The 27,968-nt window shown below is 38.8% G+C and overlaps 1 protein-coding gene across 1 annotated transcript in view; it reads right to left on the bottom strand.

Annotated features, from left to right (window-relative positions):
- The window catches only part of LOC138742472 (uncharacterized), a 250,679-nt gene that overhangs the window by 194,333 nt on the left and 28,378 nt on the right, over positions 1-27,968 (bottom strand). Inside the window, exons 5-6 of the mRNA XM_069896948.1 lie at positions 22,132-22,234; positions 9,867-10,002 (exon numbers count right to left, since the gene is read on the bottom strand). Of these exons, the coding sequence (XP_069753049.1) occupies positions 9,867-10,002; positions 22,132-22,234 (239 nt within the window). The remainder of the gene's footprint in view (positions 1-9,866; positions 10,003-22,131; positions 22,235-27,968) is intronic.

Here is a 27,968-nt window from a genome sequence, read left to right as displayed (position 1 = left end):
AGGTACATTAGCTGTACTGTCTGCAATTCCATTCAAACAATTTTCAAAAATTAAGATTTGAGACCTAATATGTTAACATTGTATGATTAATTTATCTGGGATCTGCATCAAATTTGAAAAACCATTCACAGTGTATTCAAATGAAATTATATGCACAAACCTGATATGAAAATTGGCTCTATTTTCAATTAGTAATTATCTAAATTGTTTAAAGTAAAGATGGGTCTTGCTAGTTATCACTGGCATTATTAATAAGCATTTCTCAACTCCATAGGGAAATTCCTGTCTTAAATCCAAAGTACACCACTTAATATGTTCAATTTTGTACAATGGTATACATGCCATTTACACAAGTCAGTTGTGAGACACTTGTCAAATTCAGTTCAATTATTCCATCAACACTATTCATTCTCCACTCAGATTCTTGTGCCGCACTGGATCCACAATTTGTCCAAGTTTACCAAAGCAAATTTACAAACTAATTAATCTGTTGCATGACAATGGATGGAATCATATTGTGCTGAGGCCCAAGATGTTGAGAACTGAAAGGGCCTTGATTGTTTTCCTTCACATGCAGTGTCATTCTGAAGCATATGAAATTGGGGAGCTGAGAAGAGCGAGGAAGAGGTTGAAGCAAGTTAAAAAAAAAAACCACTTTGGCTGCAAATCTCAAACAACACAGAAAGAGCCAAAGTAATCCAGTAGGTCAAGTACCCTCTCTGAAGATAGAAACAAGATTAGATACTCTAATCAGATCTCATCAAAGATCATTGAATCTGTTTAAGGAAAGCAGTCTGGATTTGGGGGACTGAGTATTGGAAGTCTTTCAAAAGGATGCTCAGTTGGCTTCCCAGACCTGCTCAGAAAGGCCCTTCAAGCTACACTGCTACGCAGAGGGAAAAAAAAACACATCAGTTTTAACACATGATTATGTTGAGAGAACTTCAGTGATAGGTTCAGATCTGAACAAGGTCAACTATTTTTTTCCCTAATCAATCATTTAATAGGACATTCCATGGGGAACAATGTCACCTCTCATGGAAAAAAGACAGTGAGACTATCACAATTTGGAATGTCGAATGACTGCTGTGTCACTCATTGATTTGGAAGGTTCCAAATCATAAACCCATTCAAGAAAAAAGATAGTCCTTTCTATCCAAGTTTTAGGTCAATGAGCAGAGAACAAGTATCATAGAAGCACAAAAGGTCATCTAAATTTACTGAAAACATTTTCAAACATAAATGGTCAAATATTGTACTTTTCTGGTAAGCCTCAAAACAATCTACAAAATATCCTATATAATGTAGGCGCCACAGTTAACGTAGTGATCAGCGCAACGCCGTTACAGTGCCAGCAACGGGGGTTCGAATCCGGTACTGTCTGTAAGGAGTTTGTATGTTTTCCTTGTGTCTGTGTGGGTTTTCTCCGGGTGCTCTGGTTTCCACCCACCATTTAAAACATGTTGAGGGTGTAGGTCAATTGACAGCACCTTCTCATGGACTGTTACAGTGCTGTACGTCTAATTTTAAGTTTAAAATTTACATTTAATGTGCAGTGCACTGGTAAAAGCATCAATGAACATACTAATGTCTTTAATACACTGGAGCATTTTCCCAGCTTTTGACCTTTGAAATTAATAACGAGCCATTGATTTCCCCTTTCTTGCTGATTGCTGCCCAATGTGTGGTTTATTGTGAAGGGGTGGTGCCTTGTTATCTCGAAATTCATCCCTGCTCAGTCAACACCAAGGCACTAAACTGTTGTAAGAGCACAGAGAAGTCAATGGTTAAAATCTCAATTTAATGTAGTGTGATCATTTATAGTTTACTTCCAGCTTCACTCCTGCAACATTAAACAAAGAAATTATGTTTTTATTTTTCTCAGTATAATCTACGCATTTGGAATCTTTGTTATTTTTGTCTTTGTTTCTTTTTCAGTTAATGTAGGGCTAACAGGAGACAGCTTCATTAAAAAGCTACATTCAGCAATTAAAGGAGTACTCCTGGGAAATTCCCTGGTGATAGGTTCTCCATCAAAATGGATTTTCAAGAGATGCTACGTTAATTAAAATTAGAAATCCAAAATATATTCCAATAAGTATGAAACAAACCTTTGATTTACTATCATAAATAAACACGACTGTTCCAGTAAGGACCGTTAATCAGAATTAACAAAGGACTGTCAATATTAGCATGAACCTGCCACATTTCCAGGATTGAAAGATGGATATGGTATAGGTCTGAGCAAACCTTTGAACTGGCATTTGCGATAAGCAGAAATCAAACATGCTGCTTGCCCTTCAGGCCAGGTTGGAAATTTGTTGGCATTTTGTTAGAAGGTACCATCTAACAGGTCGTATCTAGGAGGAGTAAGAAATTTTGGGAGCAAGTCTGAAAGCCAGAGAAGATGCTAAATGCTCATCTTTTTGATGAGCCCAAGAAGATCCTTTGTCCTTCTTGTTATGAACCTCTGGTTAGGCAGATCAAGAGGTAGTCCCATTTAAATTCTACTAATTCAAATCAGAAATATGTAGTCGAGATTGTACAAATGATTAAAAAATTCCTATTAAAAATTAGTATGAGATCATTTAAGTTCTGTGTACCACCTTAAATTATAATAAATAATGCCTTGCACAAAGTGAAGAATCATTAATCAAGTTGAGGGTAGAGTACTAATCTTTATCTGAAAATGTTAGGTTCAAATCTTGTTCCCAATCACTCTTAATCACAACCAGTGAGACTGATCTTAAATCCAATAAATCATTATAAATATGATATTAATCCACTGTGGGGGAAAAATACAATAAGTTAAAAAAAAAAATCAAGAGTATTAGTATTTGAGATTAGAGGAAAATCAGAAAGCATGGACTGAACAAAATGTCTAACTTGTAAATATCTAAAAAAATGTCTGTTAGAAAGATTAAATTTGACTGATAATTTTTCAAAAGAGGTAAAGTTATCTCAAATGAAAAGATCCTTACAACTTTGGATGTCTAATCTATACAATTCCTCAAAACCTACATCCAGCAGAGACGGCTGAAAAGATTATTTTCTACAATGATACATAAAACACACATCCAAACTTAAATTATCTTGTTTTTATGCAGATATTGATCCACTATGTAAGAAGTGTAAAATTTTTAAAGTTTTACTGATTCATATGTTTTGTAAGTGCCCAAATTTACAGATTTTGATGACATTTTCCAATCTTTATCAATGATTCTTAAAATCAAAATAGAACCATGTCCATTAATTGCTTTGTTTGGTTTTTCACATGAGCCAGATATACCTCTGTCAGTAACTCAGGAGAAAGTTTTAGCCAGATGAGCAATTTTATTGAAATGGAAAGATGACTCTTCACCTACCCATACACAGTGGTTACATGATGTAATGTCCTATTTAAGCTTGGAGAAAATTAAATTCAACATTAAAGATATAAAGTTTCAATTTATAAAGATATGGGGCCCATTCATAGAACACTATGATTGGAAGAATTAAGAATTTTGAATGTTCTGGAGATTCTCTGCCTGAAGTCTGGAGGTCACAATCCGATCTACAATTTCCCTTGATTAGAGGGAGGGGGGAATTAGATTTAGTTTTTAGGTTTTCATTGTTTTTTTCTTTTTATCAATTTTTATTTGGATTAATTTGGAAAATATTGGTTTCTCCATGATTATCATTGATAAATTCAATAACCTGTTTCTCATGTGGATTAAGGAACTGTTTAATGTAGTTCCATCATTTTATATTGTACTTGTATGTATATGAGATGACTTGTAATAGATTTTCCATAAAATTTTGGATGCAATTTTATATGTTAAACTCAATAAAAATATTTTAAGAAAAATTAGTACATTTCACCCAGAAGCCATGGAGGGATAAAAGTGTTTAGGAATTGTCTGGACAAGCATTTGAATTACCTATGGGTGAGGTTCTAGAAGATGGGATCAATATCAGATAGACCCTCACTGGTTGGCTTAGATATGGCGGGCTGAATGGCCAGTTTCCAGAAGGACAATATTAATCTACAAGTTACCCAACTTGGCATGGTGGCTGCCAGTCAAGCAAATAACTTGAAGAACTATGAATTTTACAAGTGCACATTAAGTTGCATTTCTATCCTGTATTTTTGGAGTAAACAACAGTTATCACGACACTGGTAGCATCAATGAGCAATGTATGAATCTGGCATTGTCTGTAAGGAAATTGTAGTTCTCTCAGGGACTGCAAGGGTTTCCTCCAGGAGCTCATTTCCTCCCACATTTCAAAAACAGATGAGATTTATAGGTTAAATGGTATATTGGATCACCACAGGCATGACTTGCTGCATGTCTAAATCCTCTAAAAAAAAATTAAAAGATGCCTATTAGTTGATCTAAATTTTCTAGGACATCAGTGGAACAATATTAACAAGGACCGCAGCAGTTCCTTAAAATATGACTCCAAAATGTCAGAATCTCTGCTTAAATGCTCCACCTTCTCTGCTGTTGCTTGGAAAGAAAATTGAAAATTTAAGAATAATTGAATCTGAGTAACATCTCAATCATGAATGGATTGATTTCTGGTGTAATTGCTCCAAGATGTTCCATCAGATTAAGCCATTTGTAGTTGTGATCAGGATGGCTCCTCCTGCAGCCATATAGATTATCGCAGCATGAAACCTTTGGGTCTGCAATCCACACAAGACCTGGAAGGGGGGGCGCGGTGTCATCCACCACATAAGGAAGCTTGCAGTGCACTTAACAGTGTATGAACATTTTGACACCTGCTTACTACAAGAAGCAATAACTCATCTTTATTTTCTGCAAGAGAGGTACCTATTGCAGTGCTTTCAGCAAGTGTTGAACTTTCATGATCTCAAAGAGTTATCCATTGTACCTTTATGGTCTTAAGCATTCTCAATTTTGATCTTAGGGTCTTCAAGATGACAAACTGCATGTATTCGATTAATCTTTGGTGCTACTTCCTGAATAATGAGTTGTGAAAGTCTTCAAATTCATTGTATTATTGAAAGGAAAAACAAGATGGAAGAGGCCAAAGAGACAAAGACAATTCCTTCTGCCCAGGACCGCTGCTGTCAATCTTAGCTTTGAATGATTTGATACCAGTTTTTCCATGATGGAAGGTGAAGGGGACAGGGAAAGGAATGTACCCAGCATATTGAGCACAGAAGTGTGCGGAAAAGGAAATAATTGATTAAAGAGTTTGACACTACCTCCCAAAGGAATGGGAGCAGACCAAAAAAAAAAAAATTCTCTCAAGCTTCAATTGATGATGAGGCTCCATGAAAGCAATGATGCTTAAAATGAAGAATAAACTCGCATGTAATTCTGATATCAAATTTCCTTATCTGCAACCACATTTATATTAACAGCCAATCATTTCCTCCCATTCAGCTGGTATATTTTTTTTGCTGGATTCTCAATGTCATCTCTAATTCATCCTTCCCTCTCTTGGTGTATGACTGATATTTGGATCACAAACTCAGGTTATCAAAGGAGTGGGGCGACACATACGACCTTGCTGCACCACTGTAAAGTTCAAATCACTTTTGCTGGTACCACAGCTTACTCGGATTTTTAAAATCATTTTAGCCAACAAATGAACATGAGCCAAGCTTACTAGATAATGTTCTCCCACTGTTCAAAATAGGAATGAAAGAAATGTTGAAAGACTGGGCTCCGTTCAGTCCATGAACTATGGACATAGATACATTTTGATACTGTAAGAAGACCAACACCAAGCACAAAATCAGTAATTTTTAAAATGTCAGCAGCAGATGGCAAATAGGTTTATAATGCATATGGGAAACTGGATGGTGAGAGTCAGATAAAAGTTAAGGGCAATATTGACTATAATCGCTCTTGGTAGCAAAGCACAGATGAGGCAGGCTATTGTGACACACAAAGCACTACTTGACTATTGTACCAAGATAACCGACAATGACAGTATGCCCACTGCAATCTAAATAGCTCCTCTTCAATCACTTCAAAGTGCAAAATCATAAAACTACTCCAATGAATATTCTTCTTATTCGATTTCCATTTGTGAACAAGTGCTAGTTCTATTTTAACTCTTCCTTTTAACAAAGTGAAAAAATAGGTCTAAAAGACATGATTAGAGGTCAGCATCTCTTTCTCAATTATTGAGCCAGCTATGAAAATCAAATACTTTCACGTTATTCATTAATTACAGATTGTGTGATCAGCATGGCAGAAATTTAGTAAAGATATTAACTATCAACTTCAACTGTTTCACTCACTTGCTATCAAGTAGTTGCTATCACAGCCAGTAATTCTATTTCTTCTTTGGCTTGGCTTCGCGGACGAAGATTTATGGAGGGGGTAAATGTCCACGTCAGCTGCAGGCTCGTTTGTGGCTGACAAGTCCGATGCGGGACAGGCAGACACGGTTGCAGCGGTTGCAGGGGAAAATTGGTTGGTTGGGGTTGGGTGTTGGGTTTTTCCTCCTTTGCCTTTTGTCAGTGAGGTGGGCTCTGCGGTCTTCTTCAAAGGAGGTTGCTGCCCGCCAAACTGTGAGGCGCCAAGATGCACGGTTTGAGGCGAGATCAGCCCACTGGCGGTGGTCAATGTGGCAGGCACCAAGAGATTTCTTTAGGTAGTCCTTGTACCTTTTCTTTGGTGCACCTCTGTCACAGTGGCCAGTGGAGAGCTCGCCATATAACACGATCTTGGGAAGGCGATGGTCCTCCTTTCTGGAGACGTGACCCACCCAGCGCAGCTGGATCTTCAGCAGCGTGGACTCGATGCTGTTGACCTCTGCCATCTCGAGTATTTCGACGTTAGGGATGAAAGCGCTCCAATGAATGTTGAGGATGGAGCGGAGACAACGCTGGTGGAAGCGTTCTAGGAGCCGTAGGTGATGCCGGTAGAGGACCCATGATTCGGAGCCGAACAGGAGTTTGGGTATGACAACGGCTCTGTATACACTTATCTTTGTGAGGTTTTTCAGTTGGTTGTTTTTCCAGACTCTTTTGTGTAGTCTTCCAAAGGCGCTATTTGCCTTGGCGAGTCTGTTGTCTATCTCGTTGTCGATCCTTGCATCTGATGAAATGGTGCAGCCGAGATAGGTAAACTGGTTGACCGTTTTGAGTTTTGTGTGCCCAATGGAGATGTGGGGGGGGCTGGTAATCATGGTGGGGAGCTGGCTGATGGAGGACCTGTTTTCTTCAGGCTGACTTCCAGGCCAAACATTTTGGCAGTTTCCGCAAAACAGGACGTCAAGCGCTGAAGAGCTGGCTCTAAATGGGCAACTAAAGCGGCATCGTCTGCAAAGAGTAGTTCACGGACAAGTTTCTCTTGTGTCTTGGTGTGAGCTTGCAGGCGCCTCAGATTGAAGAGGCTGCCATCCGTGCGGTACCGGATGTAAAAAGCGTCTTCATTGTTGAGGTCTTTCATGGCTTGGTTCAGCATCATGCTGAAGAAGATTGAAAAGAGGGTTGGTGCGAGAACACAGCCTTGCTTCACGCCATTGTTAATGGAGAAGAGTTCAGAGAGCTCATTGCTGTATCTGACCCGACCTTGTTGGTTTTCGTGCAGTTGGATAACCATGTTGAGGAACTTTGGGGGGCATCCGATGCGCTCTAGTATTTGCCAAAGCCCTTTCCTGCTCACGGTGTCGAAGGCTTTGGTGAGGTCAACAAAGGTGATGTAGAGTCCTTTGTTTTGTTCTCTGCACTTTTCTTGGAGCTGTTTAAGGGCAAAGACCATGTCAGTAGTTCCTCTGTTTGCGCGAAAGCCGCACTGTGATTCTGGGAGAATATTCTCGGCGACACTAGGTATTATTCTATTTAGGAGAATCCTAGCGAAACAATGGCCAAACAGAATACCAACGAATCATGAACAGCAGGAGTTTAATTAGGTTGAATAACAGTGGCATTAAATGAATATCCTCTGAAAAACAAATCTCTTAGAAACCAATCAATGTTCTGTGCCACCAAGGATGGATGAAGAATTACAAAACGACTGGAATTTTATTTCACAGAAGGTGACGATTTATCCCATCATATCAAGACTAACCTTCATCTTCCACCTCATTGCCTTATAGTGACTGCAAATAACATTCAAATACTGCTAAGAGGCAATGAGAGATTTTGTCTCTGCCACCCTTTCAAATAGAACTCCAGAACCTCATGTCTCAAAATGGAATCTCCAGGGGGATCAAAATCAGCTTGGTAGTGGGAGGCAGAAAGTGATACTGGAAATCTGAGATGAGTAGTGTACTTCTGATAATCACTGAAAACAAAATAACTTGTTTTAAAAACCACTCGTCTTGGTGAATGTCTATTGCTGCTGGGTTTTGGGGTCCTTTGGGCTTGTAACAAGAGGCACTGAAAATAGTTGAGGTTAATCTTGAGCATGGAGAAGAGGAGGGAGAGATTCAAATGGTGGTCATGAGGGGCTGGTTTGAATCGTGAAGAGATCTAATGGACAGTTTGTTAGATCTCAAAAGAACTCTCATCTTACATTTTCAGTTCTCAATGCAAGTAGAATATAGCACAATGGTGGTTGGATTCCAAAATATACAAGTTTTTAGCAGGTACCAATTCGTGCATACTCATCCAAATCTTAGGTGGACACAGACTTCAATCCTTCACTAACCAAATAGGATGCATTTTAAAATTAACTATTATTTTTGAGATGCTACTGATGCTTGGATATAACAGGAAAACAAATGTATCATCTATCTAGGATTAGATAAAGACCAATTTTTTTTTCAAAAACAGCAATTTTGCATTGACAAGCATTTTCTTCCAATGGATTCCCCTTCAATCTCCTATGAGTTTAGCAGCCAATTAAAACCATTCAATAGTAAAACACAAAGGTTTGCAGGCACCGTGATTGGTCCTCCAGCATTGTGTGTTTACTAAAACCATTCAATTGTGTTTTTGGGTGACCTTCGCAAAGTCAAACTGTATAATAATAATGATTAGTTATGGAAATCCAGAACATGGTGTTAATAATATCCTGCTCATCTATTTGTGCAGTTACAGCTCTTGTAATTGGACATAAATTTCAAATGGAGGGAAACACAAACATCTGCAGTCACTGTGATTGTAGTGAAAACACACAGAAATGCTGGAGGAACTCAGCTGGTCTCATCGTGTCCATAGGAGGTAAAGACATTTCAAATCAACAAACCTGATGATTTCAGGTTCTTGTGCATTATTCTTGCTTTTTTAATAAAAAAAACTTGTTGAATGAAGTGCAATATCTCTGGCCCTGAAAACTGATCATCGGTGTGGGGGCTGCTTCCCTCAGAATATCCATTTCAAAATCTGTGATGGATGTATCCAAGCAGATATTGTTGCCTCATTATGCTAGCTTTTAAAGCATAATTAAAATTAGTTTCACATTTAAAGCTATTTAATGCTACTGAATTCATTTTATTTAATGCTCATTCATTCTTGATGAAATGTTTACACGTTTCACCAAAAAAAACTTTTCTTCCTTATTTGCTATGTAAAATATTCTTAATTCTAATTGGTTATACAGCTCAATGTTAATGCAAGGAGAGGGTCAGAAAGGCACAGGATGCAACATTTTAGTTACTTGATTAATCATAGATTAAAAATACTCAACAGTCCAAATAATTTAAAAAAAAAGCCTGCACAGGGAAACAAACTGAAGCTAAGCTAACTCACTAAATTCTTAAGTCAATCAAGGATCTGAAATGTATCGGAAACAATTTTGGGTCAGGTTTAAATAAGCCTCAAGATGCAACAATATTTCTGAATCAATCTTAAGCACTGTGAATGACAACAAATTATTTACATTATGCTTAAAGTTTCTGTTTTGGTTGGGCAGAAAAAACATCTTCAAAATGAAAAAAAAACCATTGCTTACAATTGTAGGATGAGAAGAATGTTGAAAACAATACTCAAATACTTATTCAGGAAAAGGACCCCCAGAATGTGTAGATTTGGCACAGGTTTCTTCTCACAACGATGTACTCCATTAGTCTGGTTCAATAAAACATGATCTGGAATAAAAATAAAAGTAATGCAGTCAAAAATAATTAGGTAAGTAATAATTTGACAGTACACTTCCAATGGAAAGACATTAAAATCCCTGTTATCTGGAATTCATGTAACCGCAGCCTCGAGCAACTGGGGAAAAAATAAATAAATCAGAGAATAGGAAAAAATATAGAAGTTTAGATTTGGTGTGCTTTGCCGTTAGTTTGCCACTAACGCAACACACACAATCTCAAGCAACCAGAAAATTCACTTATCCAGCATTTACTAATTCCCCCATTGGCGCCAGATCCCAAAAGTTTTACTGTAGTAATAATTCTACAAGCAACTGTAAAGCCTTTTAAAAGATCAGAACAAATTATGAATTGAAAAAAAAATTTTTATAACAAGACTTCTAAAATGCTACTAACCTCAGAACATTTACAGAAAGATTCCCTCACAATAAACAGTCTAGGAAGAGCTGCCAATATTATTTGAACACCTTTTCACCAAGTAACAGTCTACACAGGGAGTGCCCATCTTCACAACCAAGATGCTCCCATTGTGTAGAGAGAGGAAATAATCAAATAGGTCATTAGCAGAAGAATTATTTAATTCCACATTTATCATCCCATGTTCTGGTATTTATTTTACTCTATTATTGTCATCATATGGCAGGGGAACAATCCTGCTTCAACATGTATGCACATCATGCCGGGAGCAGCACTAGACATTCCTTAAAATGGAGGTGCCAGCCTTGTAAAACCACACCAGACAACATACAATATCAAAAACACCATGAAACAGTTGAGCAATTTCAGAATCAATAGTCCAACCACATGTTGTTGTGAGTGATGATGGGCAACTACACATTTGACAAGAAAAAGAGAATCCAAGAATATTCCCATCTTAAATGATTACATGGGACCAGCTCAAGTGCAAAAGGCTAAAGCGTTCATAACCATGCTTCGCCTGAAGTGCTGGGTGGATGATTCATCTTGGTTTGTTTCCAAATTCTCCACCATCATGGAAGACAGTCTGCAGCCAAGTTACTTCAATTCAGATAATATCAAAAAACTGCAAATGCTGTGAGATAGGACAATATCCCAACTGTTGTACTGAGGACCTGCTCAGCCAAGTTGAGTAACAGTACTGGCATCAACTTGGCAATATGGAAAATTGCCCAGGTATATTCCAATCACAAGAAGCTCGACAATCCAGACCAATTCTGCTTTTTAGGAATGGTGCAGATTAGATATTAAATGTTTAATTATTTTGTTATTGATAATAATATTGTTACATTTGAGCAACTTTTAAATTTATAAAATTCTCGTTTTTTTTTAAAAAGATATTTTCAGATTAGGGTCTTTCTCCATTCTTAATCTTCAAAATTTTATAGAAACAATTTACAATCTTCAACCATCTCAGAAAAGGTTAATAGCTATTGTACATGATGTTCCGCTGAAATTAAGGCAAATTTCAGTGGATAAAATTAAAAAGGCATGGCAGCAGGACCTCCATATTTCTATTTCTGATGATTCTTGGAATTCTATTTTTAAGTTGAGTAGTCTCAGTACATTCACCACTCAACATGGATCTGTTACAATTCAAAGTTGTGCATAGAGTTTATAGATCTAAAATTAAATAGGCTAATATTTATCTGACTATTAGTTATTTTTGTGACAGATGCAAGAATGAGGGTAGGTCATTAATTCATATGTTTTGGTCTTCTTTGATCTTTGTCAAGTATTGAAGTTTTTTTTGTACTTTATCAATAATTATTAATCTCAACCTAGCCCCAGGCCCGTTGGTGGCCTGGTTTCAGATGGTTGAACAGAGGTATTAGCCTTTTCCCCTCTTATTGTAAGGTAAAAACATCATGAGATGGGACCGGAGAAGGAGTCACCCAGTACTAAGGAGTAACAGAATGCAGATGTGACCTTGTACACTCAAGATAAGCTTTGCACTAACAAGAATGATGTGCAGCAGACTAAGGCCCATTGGTGGCCTGGTTTCAGATGGTTGAACAGAGGTATTAGCCTTTGCCCCTCTTATTCAAGACAAGTTATATTGATCAGATGGAAAGATGCTGTCCCGTCCAATCATAATCAATGGTTATATAATGTCATAAACTTTCCCAATCTTTGGAGTTCTTTTTTGAATTATTTTCACAGTCTCTAATGGGAATCTTAATCAGGTTCTTTGTGATTCTGGTGTTTCTTTATTTTTACTGGCCAGTTTTTTTTTCTTTATTGCCATACAATTTAGGAATGATTTGGGGTTTATACATATTTTTCTCTCCTTTTTCCTTTTTAATCTTTTTTCCAAATTACCTAGGAATAATATTGTTGGACAATAATTTCTTTCTCTATTGTCTGCTCTGTTACAGTTTGTATTAGTTTTGTGCATCTTTCCTTTATGTATGCACTGTTATATAAAATTCAATAAAAATATTGAAAAAGAAAGACAATCCTGACCAGCTAATTAACACTCAATCTGATGAGATAAGATGAAAGCTTATTATTTCAGATGCACTGAAATTCTTTCTTGCTGCTATCAAAATGGTATGCAAAAGTATATAAATATATATTCACAGTTGCAATTAGTGCAATAAAAAAATAACAATAGCGTCAACAGATCTTTTGGTGGCTCTGGAGTAGTTTATGTTTAGGGTTAAGATATCTTGTGGAAGCTCAAGAGCCTAATAACTGCCGGAAAAAAAAACTGATAGCAAAATAAACTCTCACTACACCATGACAATAACCTGGAACTAGCAATTAAACACGGAATCTTCTGGGATATTAAGCTGATCTACACGAATATAAATTTTGAAATCTTTCCAGAAGAAGACAACATTGATGTGTAAGTGACAACTACAAAAGGGTGAATGAATTCAAAAATCAAGGTACAAATATTACATGGATTTTTAATCATTAGAGAAGATGATTGTGTTGCTTTCTAAATTACTGTAACATTTTGTAAGTATTACTTATTCATATTTTGGTTGTAAACAAGGGTAGCAGTATGGTGCAGCACTCCAAGATGGTCTTGGGTTGAGCATCACAGTTGAAACTTTAAACTCTTTAATAACCTGACAAATACCACCCTACAAGACCTATATGTATGTTTAGACTGCCCTGAAGTTAAATCTAATTATTTTTTGTGAGGAAGGCTGGTTGAAGGAGAATGATGAGATGAATGAGCTAATCATAAATGGAAAGTCTATCTTTTCTAAACAGTTTAAAAAAAAAACCTGTTCTACACCCATTCAAAGGCAAAAGGTCCAGCAGAAAACCTGGGATCGAGAGAACAGATGATGGATAGAGGTTTAAGCAGTTCATTGCAGCCTTGACATGTGCAAATCCTTCAGTAAGATTAAATGCCACCTGCAGTTCCAATACCAAGGACTGACATTGCTCAAGAGTCAAAACAGGGTAAACTTGAAGGCCTGCATGGCTGTTCGGTTGGAAGGAACAGAACATTATAGCACAGGCCTTTCCATCTGCAATGCTGTGCTGACCTATACAAACCTACTCAACCATCTAAACCTTCCCCAATTCACACCCTATAAACCTCTATTTTTATTGCATTCACACTCAAGGGGTTTTAAACGTCCCTATTGTACTAGCTTCCACCACCACCCTTGGCAATGCATTCTAGGCACCCACAACTCGGTCTTTAAAAAAAACTTTACCATTGGTCTGTTCCTATCTTTGTCGATAGCTAAAGGTCAGGGATTTGCTTTCACTTAAAAGCTCCCCCTCTGAGAGTAATGTCATCTGCCCAGGTTTATTACTCAGTTCTAGATCCAGTATGGGCTCTCCTCAAGTCAGCTTGTCCATATACTGTGACAGGAATCCTTCTTGGATACACCTGATAAACTCAGCCCAATCTCTCCCTCTTGCAATAAGGACATTTCCAGTCAATATTAGGGAAGTTGAAGTCTCCCATGACTACAATGTTAATTTTACACCTTACCAAAATCTGCCTACTTATTTGTTCCTCTGTGTCCTGAGGGCTATTTGGGGGTTTATAGACTACTTCCAATGCAGTGATCATTCCCTTCCTGTTTCTGACTTCCACCCACAGACTCAGTAGACAATCCCTCCACAATGTCCACCCTTTCTGGAGCTGTGATACTCTCCCCACCCCCCATTCCTATCCCTTTTGAACAACTCAACTCTGTTACCTGCATCAGCTAATCCTGGCCACAACATTGCAATTCCAAGTACTAATCCATGTTCTAAGTTCATCTTCCTTATTCCTAATACTTCTTGCATTGAAACAAAAACATTTAAATCCTTCCAAGTGAGTACCTTTATGCTCCCTCCACATTTCAAGGGCCTCAACTTGTGAATAAAATATGGATACCCTTGATTTGATTTCACAAGCTATCCGAGTCAGCCTCGTCACCACTCCTGGCCACCTCCATGAGATGACATACTACATAAAAAGTAGCAAGTCACAGAAGCAAGCAATATTCCTGCTGAAATCCTAAAACTTGGCAACTTCAGTAACAAGTCCACATCATAACCTACATTTACATGAGGAGAATGTTCCAGATATTGTTTGACAAGACTAACATTGTGATCGTCTTCTGGCAAATGAACAAGTCCCACTTAGAGTCCCTCTGCTGTCCTTAACATAGAAGGCAATGGACTTTGCACATCGCAAAATGGCAAAGGTCCTCTGCCATCAGTCACGGCCACATCCCATTGCCTTCCAACAATAGAGTCACACTGGGACCTTTCCCATATCATGGGACAAAGACGGATTTTAATGATGAGATTCACTGTAACTTTCACTTAAGGGAAGTAGAGGATGTTTGACAACCGACCCTTAGACCAGCCACAAAACTCTTTCTGCCAGACAGACCTGTGGTTTATAGCTAACATATAGAATGTTTTATTATAATCTGTCATAAAAATCTCTAATTAAGAATTCAAATGAAGCTCATGTATTTCTTATGAACTTGTGGGTTTGAGAATATACTCGCCTTGCTTGCTCAGCTTGATACCTTTAGTTCCTTTGTTCCTGGGAACAAATCCAAGAATAAATGATGTACTCAAGTCACTTAAAATGATTTTCAACATAATCCAAAGAAAATTTAAGCACAAGCTACATTCAGGTTTCTTCAATCTCTTTTCCTGATTTTGTGAAACCTTTGCAAAATCCTGTGATTTCCAGTTTTGTTCCTAATGCCAATCAATGCTCAGCTCATGCAAATTCTCTGAATTTACAGACCTTGAACATAGAGAATGATTGCAGTCAGTTCCAATTAACTCCTCCATTCTGCTTGATCCGCTTGTAAACATAATGAATCTGGTAAAATATTATAAATTACAACAAGGCTCAAAAAAAAAACTGCCAGAAAAACAAAATGGTACTGGGCAGAAATCGACCTTCTCTAACAATTCTCATTTCACCCCTACATTGACAAAAGTCCACTCACAAAAGCCTTCTTTCCACTGTACTATCATAGTTTTAAAGGTACGAATTGCATCGGACCTGCAATTTTCAGCCTAAACATCACCCAGTTTTTAAAAAAAATCTGGTTTATCTTTAATTATTTCTTCTAAGAACATAACTCATCCATTGTTAATGTCCTGATAATCTGTGAAGATCAACTAGGAAGACCAATGAAAATGGAGGCTTGCTGCATCATTTTATAGAATACGCCTTTTCATAAATTGTTTCATTCTTGAGGTGAAAATGTCCATCAACTTTCCAAGCAGTGTGACATGTTTTTCAGTTCTATCATCTGTCACAGTGAATGATAAGAGACCATCCTCTATTTTATCACTCAAGCAGTAAATCAACACAATTCATTGTCTAGCAGGTAGCCCTGACATTATACAGTAGTATTTCCATCTAATTTTCCAGTTCAGCTGCTCCTCAGGCTTGAAAAAATTAAGTTTCCTGAGAGAAATGGTAGTAAATCACCTGTCAATTCTTAAAAGTTTTGCTTGACATTTGAATTGTATTTTGAACATTCTAATACAGTTTTGCGACCAGCATATTTAGCTTTGACTCGCCTGTTCAATTTCTATGCACCTCATTGAAAGACCCAAAAGTTGCATGGACATTGTTAGCAACAACTGAAAATAAAAATCTTGACCTTAATACAAATAAAATTAATTGATCTCAGAGCAGTCTAACGCAACAGAACCCAAAGGATAGAGATTCATACCAAAACATCTTCTGGGAAGGTGGATAAACCTTGTTTCAGGTTGACAGTGGCCTCAAGCAATTTGGCAGCTGTTAATTGAATAACCATGGATTTGCTCTGCCCCTGATAAGTTTTTAAACATTTGCAAAGTGAAAGCTAGAGGCAAAATTGTTAAAGGATTTAATTCATCCCACATTGAAAGCACCTCTGACTAGAATTTCAGCCAGTCTCAAACAAATTATTTGAATGATAAAAATCAGTGAATGATAATAGGCTATCCTCCATTTTTCCTCATACAAGCAGTAAATTGCAGCAATTCTCTGCATACATTGACAAGGGGGTGTCACAGCAAAGTGGAAAGATTAAAAAATTATCACAGCAAAAATATTACATACTTTCATGGTGAAGACAAATTAGCATGGTGATGGATGTAGTTCAACTTTCAAAACGCTAACTTCTTTTGAGAACTGGATGTGTTCGATTATAGCATTACTGCATGTGATGTGAACATATTGCACATATATTCTCTGCTATCCTTCATCCTGGTGAGCAAAAATGTGCCCGAGGGTTCGGTATAGGGCCCTTTGTATAAAGAGAGACACCTGCCTTCATCAGTTGGGCATTGCATACAAATGTTGGAACATTACTTGAAGTGTTACAAGTTGTTGGTGAGACCACACTTAGAATAACATGCAGTTCTGGTCTCTTATAACCATATAACCATTTACGGAGCGGAAACAGGCCATGTTGGCCTTTCGAGTCCGCACGGGTTGACTGATTTTGTGCGCCCTCTTCAGGCATTGGTCCCGGTAGATCTTCATTCAATAACGATGGACGAATTCAATGCAGGTGGAATCAGTCGTAGAAATGTTTGTGAAACGTGCAGTTCAATACTTCATAGCTACTCTTCGAAAACTGAATATTCTGGTCCTTCCCCCATTTCACCCACCATCTGGCCCCCCAACCCTGACATACTTCTAGAAGTCTGCATCCTCTTACACCTATCATTAGCTTAAAGGATACAGAAGAGGATTCAAAAGTTGCTGCCAGAATTCAGGAAGTTGAGTTATCTGAGAGACTATAAAAATTAGGTCTGTTCACTTTAGAACATAGGAGGTTTGAGATTGGATCTTGGAGAGGTCCATAAAAAAAAAAAAATCACAAGGCGCATTGATGAAGTGAATAGTGACAATCTTTTTCCTAGGAAAATTGAAGACGTTATAAGTACAAAGTGAGCGTGGGATTTACAGGGACACGAGTGGACAATTTTTTTTTTTTTTTAACTCAGATGGTGGTGGGCATGAGGAATGAGCTGCCAGACAATGTGGTGCTGGAAACATGTAATGCTAGCTTCCTTTAGAGAAACACTTGGATCACTACATGGATGGGAGGGGAATGAAAGGACATGGGGCCAAATGTGGGCAAGTGGGACTAAACCAAGTGGGCAGATTGTTAGGCATGGGCAAGCCGGGCTGGTGGAGCAGTTTCAATGCTGTAAGAATCTATAATTGTTTATTCATTTCGCTTTCAAGTATCATTTCACCATGTGGTACACAAGATCACAGAAATAGAAGCAAATGGAACATTCAGTACCTCAATCAATAAATTAATTGCTAATCTTAATCTTAGTGCCAGTTTCCTTCATTAAATGCATACCCCTGGTTTCATTTAATATTTTTTTTTGGAAATGAATAAATTCAGCAGCTGAGACTCCACAGCCATTCTGGGTAGAAAATTCTAAAGATTCATATCTCTCCAGGTGTATTTTTAAGAAAATGGCAGTCCTGAATGGCTGACTCCATATTTTGAGCCAGTGAGGAGTTTGAGGAGATTTGGTACGTCCCAGAAGACATTTGAAAATTTCTACAGGTGTACCTTGAGAGCATTCTGATTGGTTGCATCACTGACTGATATGCAGGCACCAATGATCAGAACAAGAGAAAACTCCAGATGGTTGTTAACTTGGCGACAACACCACAGGCACCAGTCTTCACTCCATCGAGGACATCTACAAGAGGCAGTGTCTTAAAAGGAAACCTCTATCCTTAAGGACATCCACTATCTAGGCCTTGCAGATAGTGCATCCACTCTTCTACCATCAGGAAAAAGGTACAGGAGCCAGGAGATGAGCACTCAGCAGCACAAGGACGACTTCTTCCTCACTGCCATCAGATTCCTGAATGAACAATGAACCACCGACACTTCCTCACTTGGATTTTTCTTACACTATTTCTATGTATTTTTACACTGTGACGCTGCGCAAGACAACGACTTTGTGACATGTTAATGACAATAAATTCTGATTTTGATTCCGATCGCTGGTTCAAGACATCCTGCCGAGGAGATGCAGCAACTCCACTAGACAATTCCAATGAAAGAACAGACTGAATGAGACCTGCCTCTCCACATCGCCTTCCTGAGCATTTCCAGAATTTACTTTTTTTTCCCACAAGTGACACATTCAGGCAGATTGTTAAATCTTTATACATTTCTGAAAGCTACTTCAACAGGAACTCTAGGTGCTTTCAAATTGCAGCACCTGGGTAGCTCTCCTGGGACCTGGGTGTGATTACTGGGCTGTGCACCTTTCAAATCGCAGCCAGGTCTACCTGACAAGTTACCAACCTGGCGATTTAAGGGGGATCCTGCCCCTGCGATGACTTGGTGAGTGATGTGCAACTCAGTCAGTTCCCTTTCTGTTTTATAGTTCTGCTAAACAATTCCCCAAACCCCCCCCACCCACAAGTCACCAACCACTCTCCTCCCCACTCCCGTTTCAAATAGCTAGGGCCTACTTCCAGCAGTGAGAGCCCAGATTGCCAGTTCTCAACTCCTGCCATGGAAATACCAGGAGAGGCAGTGGTTTTAATTTAGAAAGAAAGAATACTGGTATTTAAAATTAAATTATGCATTATGTATTGTGAGCTTGTGTACAAGAAAATCCAAGCAATAAATTAAACACATAATATTATTTTACATGATTAGTTTGAAAATAGAAATTTAACAACCTAAATTTTTTTTTTTTAAACAAAGGAACTATCACCCAGTCCCACTAACATCTACTGTGATGAAATGCTTTGAGGCTGGTCATGGCCAGAATGAACATGTACCTAAACAAAGATCTGGACCCACTGCAATTCACCTATCGTCACAATCGTTCCACAGCAGATGCAATATCACTGCCTCTCCACTCAGCTCTGGATCCCTAAAACAGCAACTCATGCTCTTCATTGACTACAGCTCAGCCTTCAACAACATTATTCCCTCAGTGCTGGTCAAGGAGCGACAAACTCTAGGCCTCTGCATCTGGATCCTTGACTTCCTCAACGGTAGAATACCAGTCAGCATGAACTGGAAATAACGTCTCCTCCTTACTGATTTTCAACACAGGCGCACCTCAAGGAAGCGTGCTTAGCCCACTGCTCTACTCATTATACACCACGTGACCAGACAGAATTCCAATTCTCTCTACAAATTTGCTGATGACACCACAGTTGTTGGCAGAATCACAAACAGCAATGAGGAAGTGTACAGGAGGGAAATAAATCAAATCGTTGAGTGGTGTCACGCCAACAACCTGGTGCTCAATGTTAGCAAAACCAAGGAGATTATTGTGGACTTCAGGAGGAAGTCAGGGGAACATGACCCTGTCTTCATCAAGGGCTCATAGTGGAGAGGGTCAAGAACTTCAAATTCCTGGGCATCAACATCTCCGTGGATCTGTCCTAGAGTATCCACGCTGATGCAATCACGAAGGCAGCTCACCAGTGGCTATACCTTATGAAGTGTTTGAGGAGATTCAGTATGTCACTGAAGACTCTCGTAAACTTCAGGTGTACTGTGGAGAGAATTCTGGCTGGTTGCATCACTATCTTGTATGGAGGCACCAACTCTCAGGACAAGAATAAATTCCAGAGGGTTGTAAACTCGCAAGTTTACAGGCACCAGACTTTACTCCATTGAGGACATCTACATGAGGTGGTGTCTTAAAAAAGCAGTCTCTATCCTCAAAGTCCTCCTATCACCCAGGCCATGCCCTCTTCACTCTGCTACCATCGGGGGAAAAGATACAGGAGCCTACAGACAAGCACTCAATGGCACAAGGACAGCTTCTTCCCCATACCTGAATAATCAATGAACCAAAGACACTGCCCTACTTTTTGTGCACTATTTTTATTTATTGATGAAAGGTGATTTATATGTATGTTTGCATTATGATGCTGTTGCAAAACATCAAATTTCATGAATTGTTTGTGACAATAAATTTTGATATTCAAAATCTCCAATGCTCGAATCTCAAGCAAACAGTCAGAAACTGGAGAGACTCAGGTAGTATGCATGGAGAGAAATGGCCAGTTACATTTTTGGGTTAAAACAATTATTTGACTTAAGGATGGAAAGGGGAGATGCCAGATGTGAATGGGTATGGGAGTGGTAGTCAAGAGGTAACAGGATATTGGACAAATGGCAGTAGGAGAGTTGGAGAAAGGGTTATGGGAAGAGTCTGGTTCATGGGGAGTGGGGGGGGGGGGTGGGTGGCAGGAAGCACCAGCATCCTTTTAAACAATTTAGACATACAGCAAAATAATGGGCCCTTTCGGCCCACGAGCCTGTGCCACCCAATTGACCTACGACCCCTGGTATGTTTTTGAACAGTGGGAGGAAAATGGAGTGCCTGGAGGAAATGCACGCAGACACTGGAAGAATACACGGAAGTAGGTAAAGGACAGAGTGGAACCAATTGGGGTTTTCATGCTGCAAATTCAGAATTTTGACTTTGGAAATGGAAAGCAATACATTCACTATGATACAACAGAGTAATTTCTGCCAAATTGCTCTCCCACCACCACCACTACTCCCCATATTATTCCATTCCTTTCTTTTCTAGATATGCAAATATTAGCTCTGAGAAGTAATGGTTTGACTCCAAAATAGAGTCAGCTCACCTGTTCTGAACCAATGGTGAGAAAGAGTTCGACATTATTGGCTGAATTCACTGAATAGCATTTCGTCAGAAATATCAGCTCATGCAACTGGAAAAGTATGCCGTTTCCTCCTCTATCAATAACTGCATGCAAAGGCTTCCTAATTTCTCAACAAATTTAACATTAATGCAAGAAAAGTACATTTGATGATTCAATGTTTATACAACTGTGAGCTTCCTATCAGTTATTTCCATCTACCTGAAAGAGACTCTCTGAAATTATGTTAATCAAGGGATAAACTCTGATGTCAATTGCCCCTATTCTTTTCAAAAATATTCACTAGTGAAATGGGATATTTTTGGAATAATTAAACATGGCAAATCGATCTAGATTGCACCAACTCAGATATGGTTGAAGTTGATGTACAAAAAACAATCCGCAAGTCTGCCTGTGCACCCAAGCGATTTCTAGATTTTGCCTTGATTGACAGAAGGGCACTAAATCCAGACTCGCATAAGTAAGTCATCGCGAATGGGATGAGCACAGTTAGTGCTTTTTTGCAAAGTCTTGGAAACATGTCTCCATTTACAAAAGACATAGTAAAAAGTGAAATCACAATGCTCTAATTTTGACAACACATCTGATATTGGTCATGTCATATACCAAAATATCTTGGGAAACAATGATTTAAACTAGTGGTTTTCAAACTGCCCCCTAAACTCACATTCCACCTTAAGCAATCACCATGCCATAAGTACTCTGTGATTACTAAGGGATTGCTTAAGGTGGTATGTGAGTGGAAAGAAAAAAGGTTTGAAAACCACTGTTTTAATCATACCTAATTGGCTCATTAGGTGCACGGTTTCATAACTCCAAAGAAAATGGGCTAATAACATTTTTTCTCAAGCAAAATATTTCAGTAAAAATTAGGTCTCGAGCAGTGGTCCTCAATCTTCCCTTCACACTCACATAGCACCTTAAGCAATGGCATAGGGATTGCTTAAGTTGGAATGCGAATTCGGTGTGGTGGGGGGGGGGAATTTTGAAACTATAGCCTGTACCTGCATCCTCCATTTCTTCCTCTTCTTCTTCTTCCTCTATGGAACGTGGAACAGAATCTTGATCAACAACGTCCTGCATTTCGATTCTTTCCATCATAAAATGCTAGAAAATAAAGAACACATTCATTAAAACTGGTATGGTAAGACCAGCTGACTAGTACAAATGCCTTTCATATTAAACTTTTAGTTAAAATGTCAGCATTAATATGAAACATGGCATCATTAAAATTAAATTCCTATCAATGATATAAGATAGTAAAAGATATAGGTGTTTAAGGTGAAAACAACCTCACCTCCAAATTGAAAAACAAGCTTTAATAATGCTTATTGTCATATCGATAAGATTGAAAGAGTACAAAAAAGATTTACTAGGATGTTACCAGTACAGTATCCTACAAGTCAGCATCCATGCTGGTGTAAGTATCTCGTGACTATGTAATTATACTAAGTCATTAACCTCATTTTTTTTATGTCAATGATCTGTTGCATAATTAGTACCCAAGGAATATCCACTATAACCATATATGGTAAAATGTAAGCTCTGTACAGCTACGACTGGAATGTGACGATCACCGCTTGATCCATGTGTTATGTGAATAAACCACTTGAGTTTAAGATCTCACTCTATCAAATCATGTGTGCTTTGACTTTGTTCTTTTGACTGTATTTTAACTGCTGAAACTTCAAACTATACTCAGTTTCTCCAATACACAATGCACATGAGGAACTAGGTTTCAAGGAAATGTTAAACAGGTTAGGACTTTATTCCCTACAGCAGTGGTTCCCAACCTTTTTTATGCCCCGCACCCCTAGAAAATTTTAATATGTTCTCGCACCCCTTAAAGTAATAATTTATTTAAGAATAAAGGTGAAGGTGACCAAAACAAATTTGTATAATCAATTTTTAATAATATCTAAACAAAAATTAAACATATGGAAAAGAAAAAATATTACAACAAATTAAAAGTTGCATAAACCCTACAAAAAAATTAAAATTTCATCCATGCATGAAATTTCTTTAAAAAAAAATTAGGGAACTAATGTTTAAATGTTCATCAGCCAATTTAAATTTAATGACTCTTTTGTTCCTGTTTATTGCTTAAGAGTTTTTCAAAACGTGGCACTTTGTTGCTGATAGCAGTCCGCACGGCTGCCCGTGGACCCAAGCGATTTCTAAATTTTGTCTTGATTGACAAAAGGGCACCAAATCCAGACTCGCATAAGTATGTCGACACGAATGGGATAAGCATAGTTAGTGCTTTTTCACAAAGTCTTGGAAGCCTGTCCATTGCCGAATACCAATAGTGTTCCAAAATTTTGCTTTCAAACTGCATTTCAAGAACACTATCTGTGTGCAGTTCAATAAGATCTTCCTTCAGCTCTTCATCATCCGACATATTATCCAAATTGAAGGAGTATGGATTTATATAAAAAAAATGAAATGCTATCTCGCACCCCCTGGAATGCTATCTCGCACCCCCTGGAATGCTATCTCGCACCCCCTGGAATGCTATCTCGCACCCCCTGGAATGCTATCTCGCACCCCCTGGAATGCTATCTCTGGTTGGGAAACCCTGCCCTAGAGCATAGAAGAATGAGGGAAGATTTGGATGGAGGCATACAAAATGATGAGGGATATAGATAGAGTTCACGAAAGCAGGCTTCTTCGACTGGCGAGACAAGAACAAGAGGGCATGGGTCAAGGGTGAAAGGTGAAATGCTTTAAAAGGAACATTAGGGAAAATTTTTACACAGAATCATGAGAGTTGCCAGCTGAAGTGCTGAATTTGGAGTCGATTTGATATTTAAGAAAAATTCAGACATGGATGGGAGGGTTATTGAAAGCTTTGTCCGGGTGCATGTCAATAGAACCAGACAGAATAATAGTGTGGCACAAACTAGATGGGCCAAAGTGCCTGCTTCTATGCTGCAGTGTTCTATGGTTTCTAATAGAAAAGATGATGATGGCCTTGGAATTCATCAGTCCCTGGACACACATTGTGATAGTGGCACATGGTAATTAATGTTTTGATCACATGCCTACCACAGCAAAAGCAAAGTAGGGCATTTGGACTTTGTCTGCTCCACCATTGGGTAGAGTCATCGTTCCTCTTTTACTTCAGCAACTATCCTACCCTAACCTCATATCCCTTAATTCTCTTAATACAAAATAATCCATTCATCTTTGCCCTGGATTTTCTGAGCAACTGTGCCTCCACAGACATTGCTGGGGGAAAAAAAATCTTACTGAATTAAATGGCCATCTCCTTTATTTTACTCTGTGATCTCTGGTGAAATATCAACTGCACCTATCCTGTCAAACTCTGCATGTTTTAATGAAGTCGCTTGTCATTCTTCTGAACTAGAGACTATAGGTCTGCTTAATTTCTGGCCATTTGACAAACTTGCCATCTCAAGATCCAGGAAGGAGAAGAGATAGGATTTCACCAGCACCCTATGTAATTGGAACAAGATGATGCAACTCATGTGTTCTATACTTTCTGGAATAAAGTCCAACTGATTGTTGTCCCTACATGTTTATTTTCAGTGATTCATGTCGAAGGATACCCAGTTGTCCAAAACGCCCATTTCCAAGCATTCCAAAAGTGGTTGACGTCACAGTTTACCATATCATATTCCCTGTCATGTCCTTACATCTTGACATCCCATCTATATTTCATATCAGCTGCTCTTTTTCCTCCTCATAGCTTACACTCTCGCCTTTCTTGGCATCTTGTTGGCATTACTGGCTTTGCACAGTGTTGAACCTGTACTTTCTAAGCTTTGTGGCAGAACTGCTAAGGGGTCTAAGAAAAAATGCCACAGACAACAACTCCCTGAACTTCGTCAAATGTTCCATTGTTGTGATGCTCCAATTCTTCCCAACTTTTCACCTCCACTTGGGGCATGTTTAGATTTTATATGAACATCTCTTTGAAACAAGTATTTAACTTGAAACACTGTGTTTCTCTCCCCATACACGCTGCCGATTGTCATATAATGTTTTATTCTGTCTGTCTTTGTACGTGGACAAAACTGAAGAAGCAGTAATGAAAAAAGGGGACTTGTCACTTCAGAAGATACCATATCTACTTTGTCATAGATACCTTTGTTTCAAAATGTGAGGAATATACTCTCTTATTATATCTAAGTAAATGCTGAATGAAATATACAAGCTGCAAATCCAATTGCACCTCACCTGTATTACATTGTTCATAGAGGTCTCTACCATTCCAACCTTTTATCATTGCTAACAACTGGTATTAATACAAACATCAATGTGGTCAGATGTACGAAGATTTGGTTTCTTTCAGAGCACGTATATCATCAGTTCCCCAAAAACTAAAACAGTCAGTTTTGCACTATTATGCACCTTGAGAATTGTTTCTCTCAAACAATCAGGAAAGGAGTGCTCAACTCATTTCTGATACACACCTCATTGTATAAATTAATGCTTGCTTTTGTCCATTCCACTAAATAATTAAGCCACAAAGCCACCTAAAACACTTGGTTGTTCCCCTACAAATGCTATTGTAGTCTTCAGGAATGGATTAAATTAAAAAAAAATCTTTCACTGTGGCTATAGCTCTGATACTTTTGTAGATCTTATTTTGGTTGATCAATCCATGACAACTGCTTGAAAAGCTTGTGGAAAACTGTTCAGAACTTCCTGTCATTCTGACTGGGGTGGGGGAGGTGATGGGGTGCTAGCAGTGGGCAGGACCACAGTCTAGACAGAACTGAACAAAGACATGATAGAAGTGTTTTGACACCAAACAAGTTTTGAATAAAATTGCCCACAGTCAACACCAGTGAGGTGCATTATGTCAAGTAGTTTCACTTCGTCAGAAAGGCAATGACTGGGCTGTACCACCTATGACATCACAAACTACAAACCACTGCTGAGTATGTACATATTGTGACTGTTAAAGTCAATGTGCCCTCATGTTTATGGCATGACGACGTCAGGGTGCTTGTTGAGACATGGGCTTCCTTTGTCTGATTATGCAGTCAGCAAGTCATGACGGTTAGTGGATAAATGCAGATCTAGGTTCGGTGTCATGTCATAGCAACATTGTGCTCAATCATTTTTTCTAATCTGACAAATTACTATTGAGCTGGCTGTTTTGGAGGAACTAGGAACCAAAACACAGGTGGTCAACTGCACTCAAATTCTCCCACAACCTGACTCTTCAAGCAAACCATTAGTACAGAAAGCATATTTGGGTCCCTCGCGTTCTTTCAGAACTGCCCCAAGTCATTTCCTGATCTGAGCATCATTAAATCAGTAATTTAACTGAATTAAAGCATCACCATCTCTTCCATTATCACATCAACACCTCATACCCTCCTGCTGAAGCTTCTCATTTTGAACACCAGCACAAAGCAACTACCAACAGGACAAGTTTATGTTTACAAGTTGACAAGTTAAACAAGAGGTCTGCAGGCGCTGGAGACATGGAGCAATACACAAAGTGCCAGAGCAGGTCACTCGCATCCACAGAAAGCAAAAGACAGTTGACATTTCATTCCTGAGCCCTTCGTCAGTAATGCAAAGAAAAGAAAATTACCTAGATGCCCAAATGAGAACTGTGGGGGGGGGGGAGCACAGGCTTGCAGGTGATAGGTGATGGGGGAAAAAGAAGCTGATGTTATACAGGGAGGTGGAAGCGGGCAGAGAAAGATGCACTCTGATGAGAGGAAGGAACGTGTAGGTGTTGAGTAAGGGAAAGAAGAAAAGGAAAGAATGGACTGGATAGTCTTGCAAAACATCCTTGCAAAAAGCAGATAGTGGTTGAGAGGGGCTCATCGCAGAATCATGCTGAAATTGATGGAAGTGTCAGAGGAATAAGTGCTGGATACAGAGGCTGGTGGTGTAGAAAATGAAAACCTGAAGGACCCCCTCCCCCCCCCCCCCATCTGATTCCACTGTTTCAGCAACCTCTACTTATTACTTTTCTCCAATTTTTAGCTAGCCCCAATGATTTCTCTCTGTCTTTCCACCTCTCACACCTTCTGCCCTAACCCTATTACCTCAGAGCCACTTCTACTGCTTATTTTCCCTTTATAGATGTAATTTCCCCTTTTTATGTTATTCTTGATAAAGGGTTCAGAAAAAATATTGACTGATCATTTCTACCCATGGGTACACTCTGACCTGCTGAAGTCCTCGAGCAATTCTTCATCTGCTCAGCAGCTTTTTTTGTTTCTTTATAATAAAGAAACCCTCCACCAGTGGAGAGAGAGTAGAGAGCACCACATTCCTCAGTCAAATTAAGTAGTGACCTATCCTGGACATGTCACATCTCCTCACGAGTCAGGAAGGCGCAACAATAACTGCATTCACTGAGAAGACTGAGGTGGGCAAGGGTACCAGCCATCATTCTGACCACTTTGGACTTCAGCGAGAGCATCCTGGGCTGGCTGCATCACAGTGTGGTATGTTTGAATCAGAGGTCAATCCACAGGACCTTAAGAGCAGAAGATCATTGAGGTTTCCCTCCATCCCATCGACATAATCTACTGGGATTGTTGTCTGAAGAAGGCTCACAAAATCGTTAAAAACCCCTACCACACTGCACTCAGCATCTTCCAGCTACTCCCAACAGGGAAAAAATACAGAATTATCAGAGCCAGAACCACCAGGCTCAGGAAAAGTTTCTTCCAACAGGCAGTGTGACTGCTGGATGACCGATGAACTGCTCATGTAAACCCTCCGAGACTCTACTATTTATTTTTAAATATGTACTGCATTTAAATTACTTGTAAATATGTGTGTTATATCTATAGATTCATTTGCATGTTTTTTTAATTAGACCAAGGGTCTAAAAATGCTG

The sequence above is a fragment of the Narcine bancroftii genome, chromosome 9 (assembly GCF_036971445.1).
Source record: "Narcine bancroftii isolate sNarBan1 chromosome 9, sNarBan1.hap1, whole genome shotgun sequence".
Taxonomy (NCBI): domain Eukaryota; kingdom Metazoa; phylum Chordata; class Chondrichthyes; order Torpediniformes; family Narcinidae; genus Narcine; species Narcine bancroftii.
This window is presented reverse-complemented; position numbering and strand designations above follow the sequence as displayed.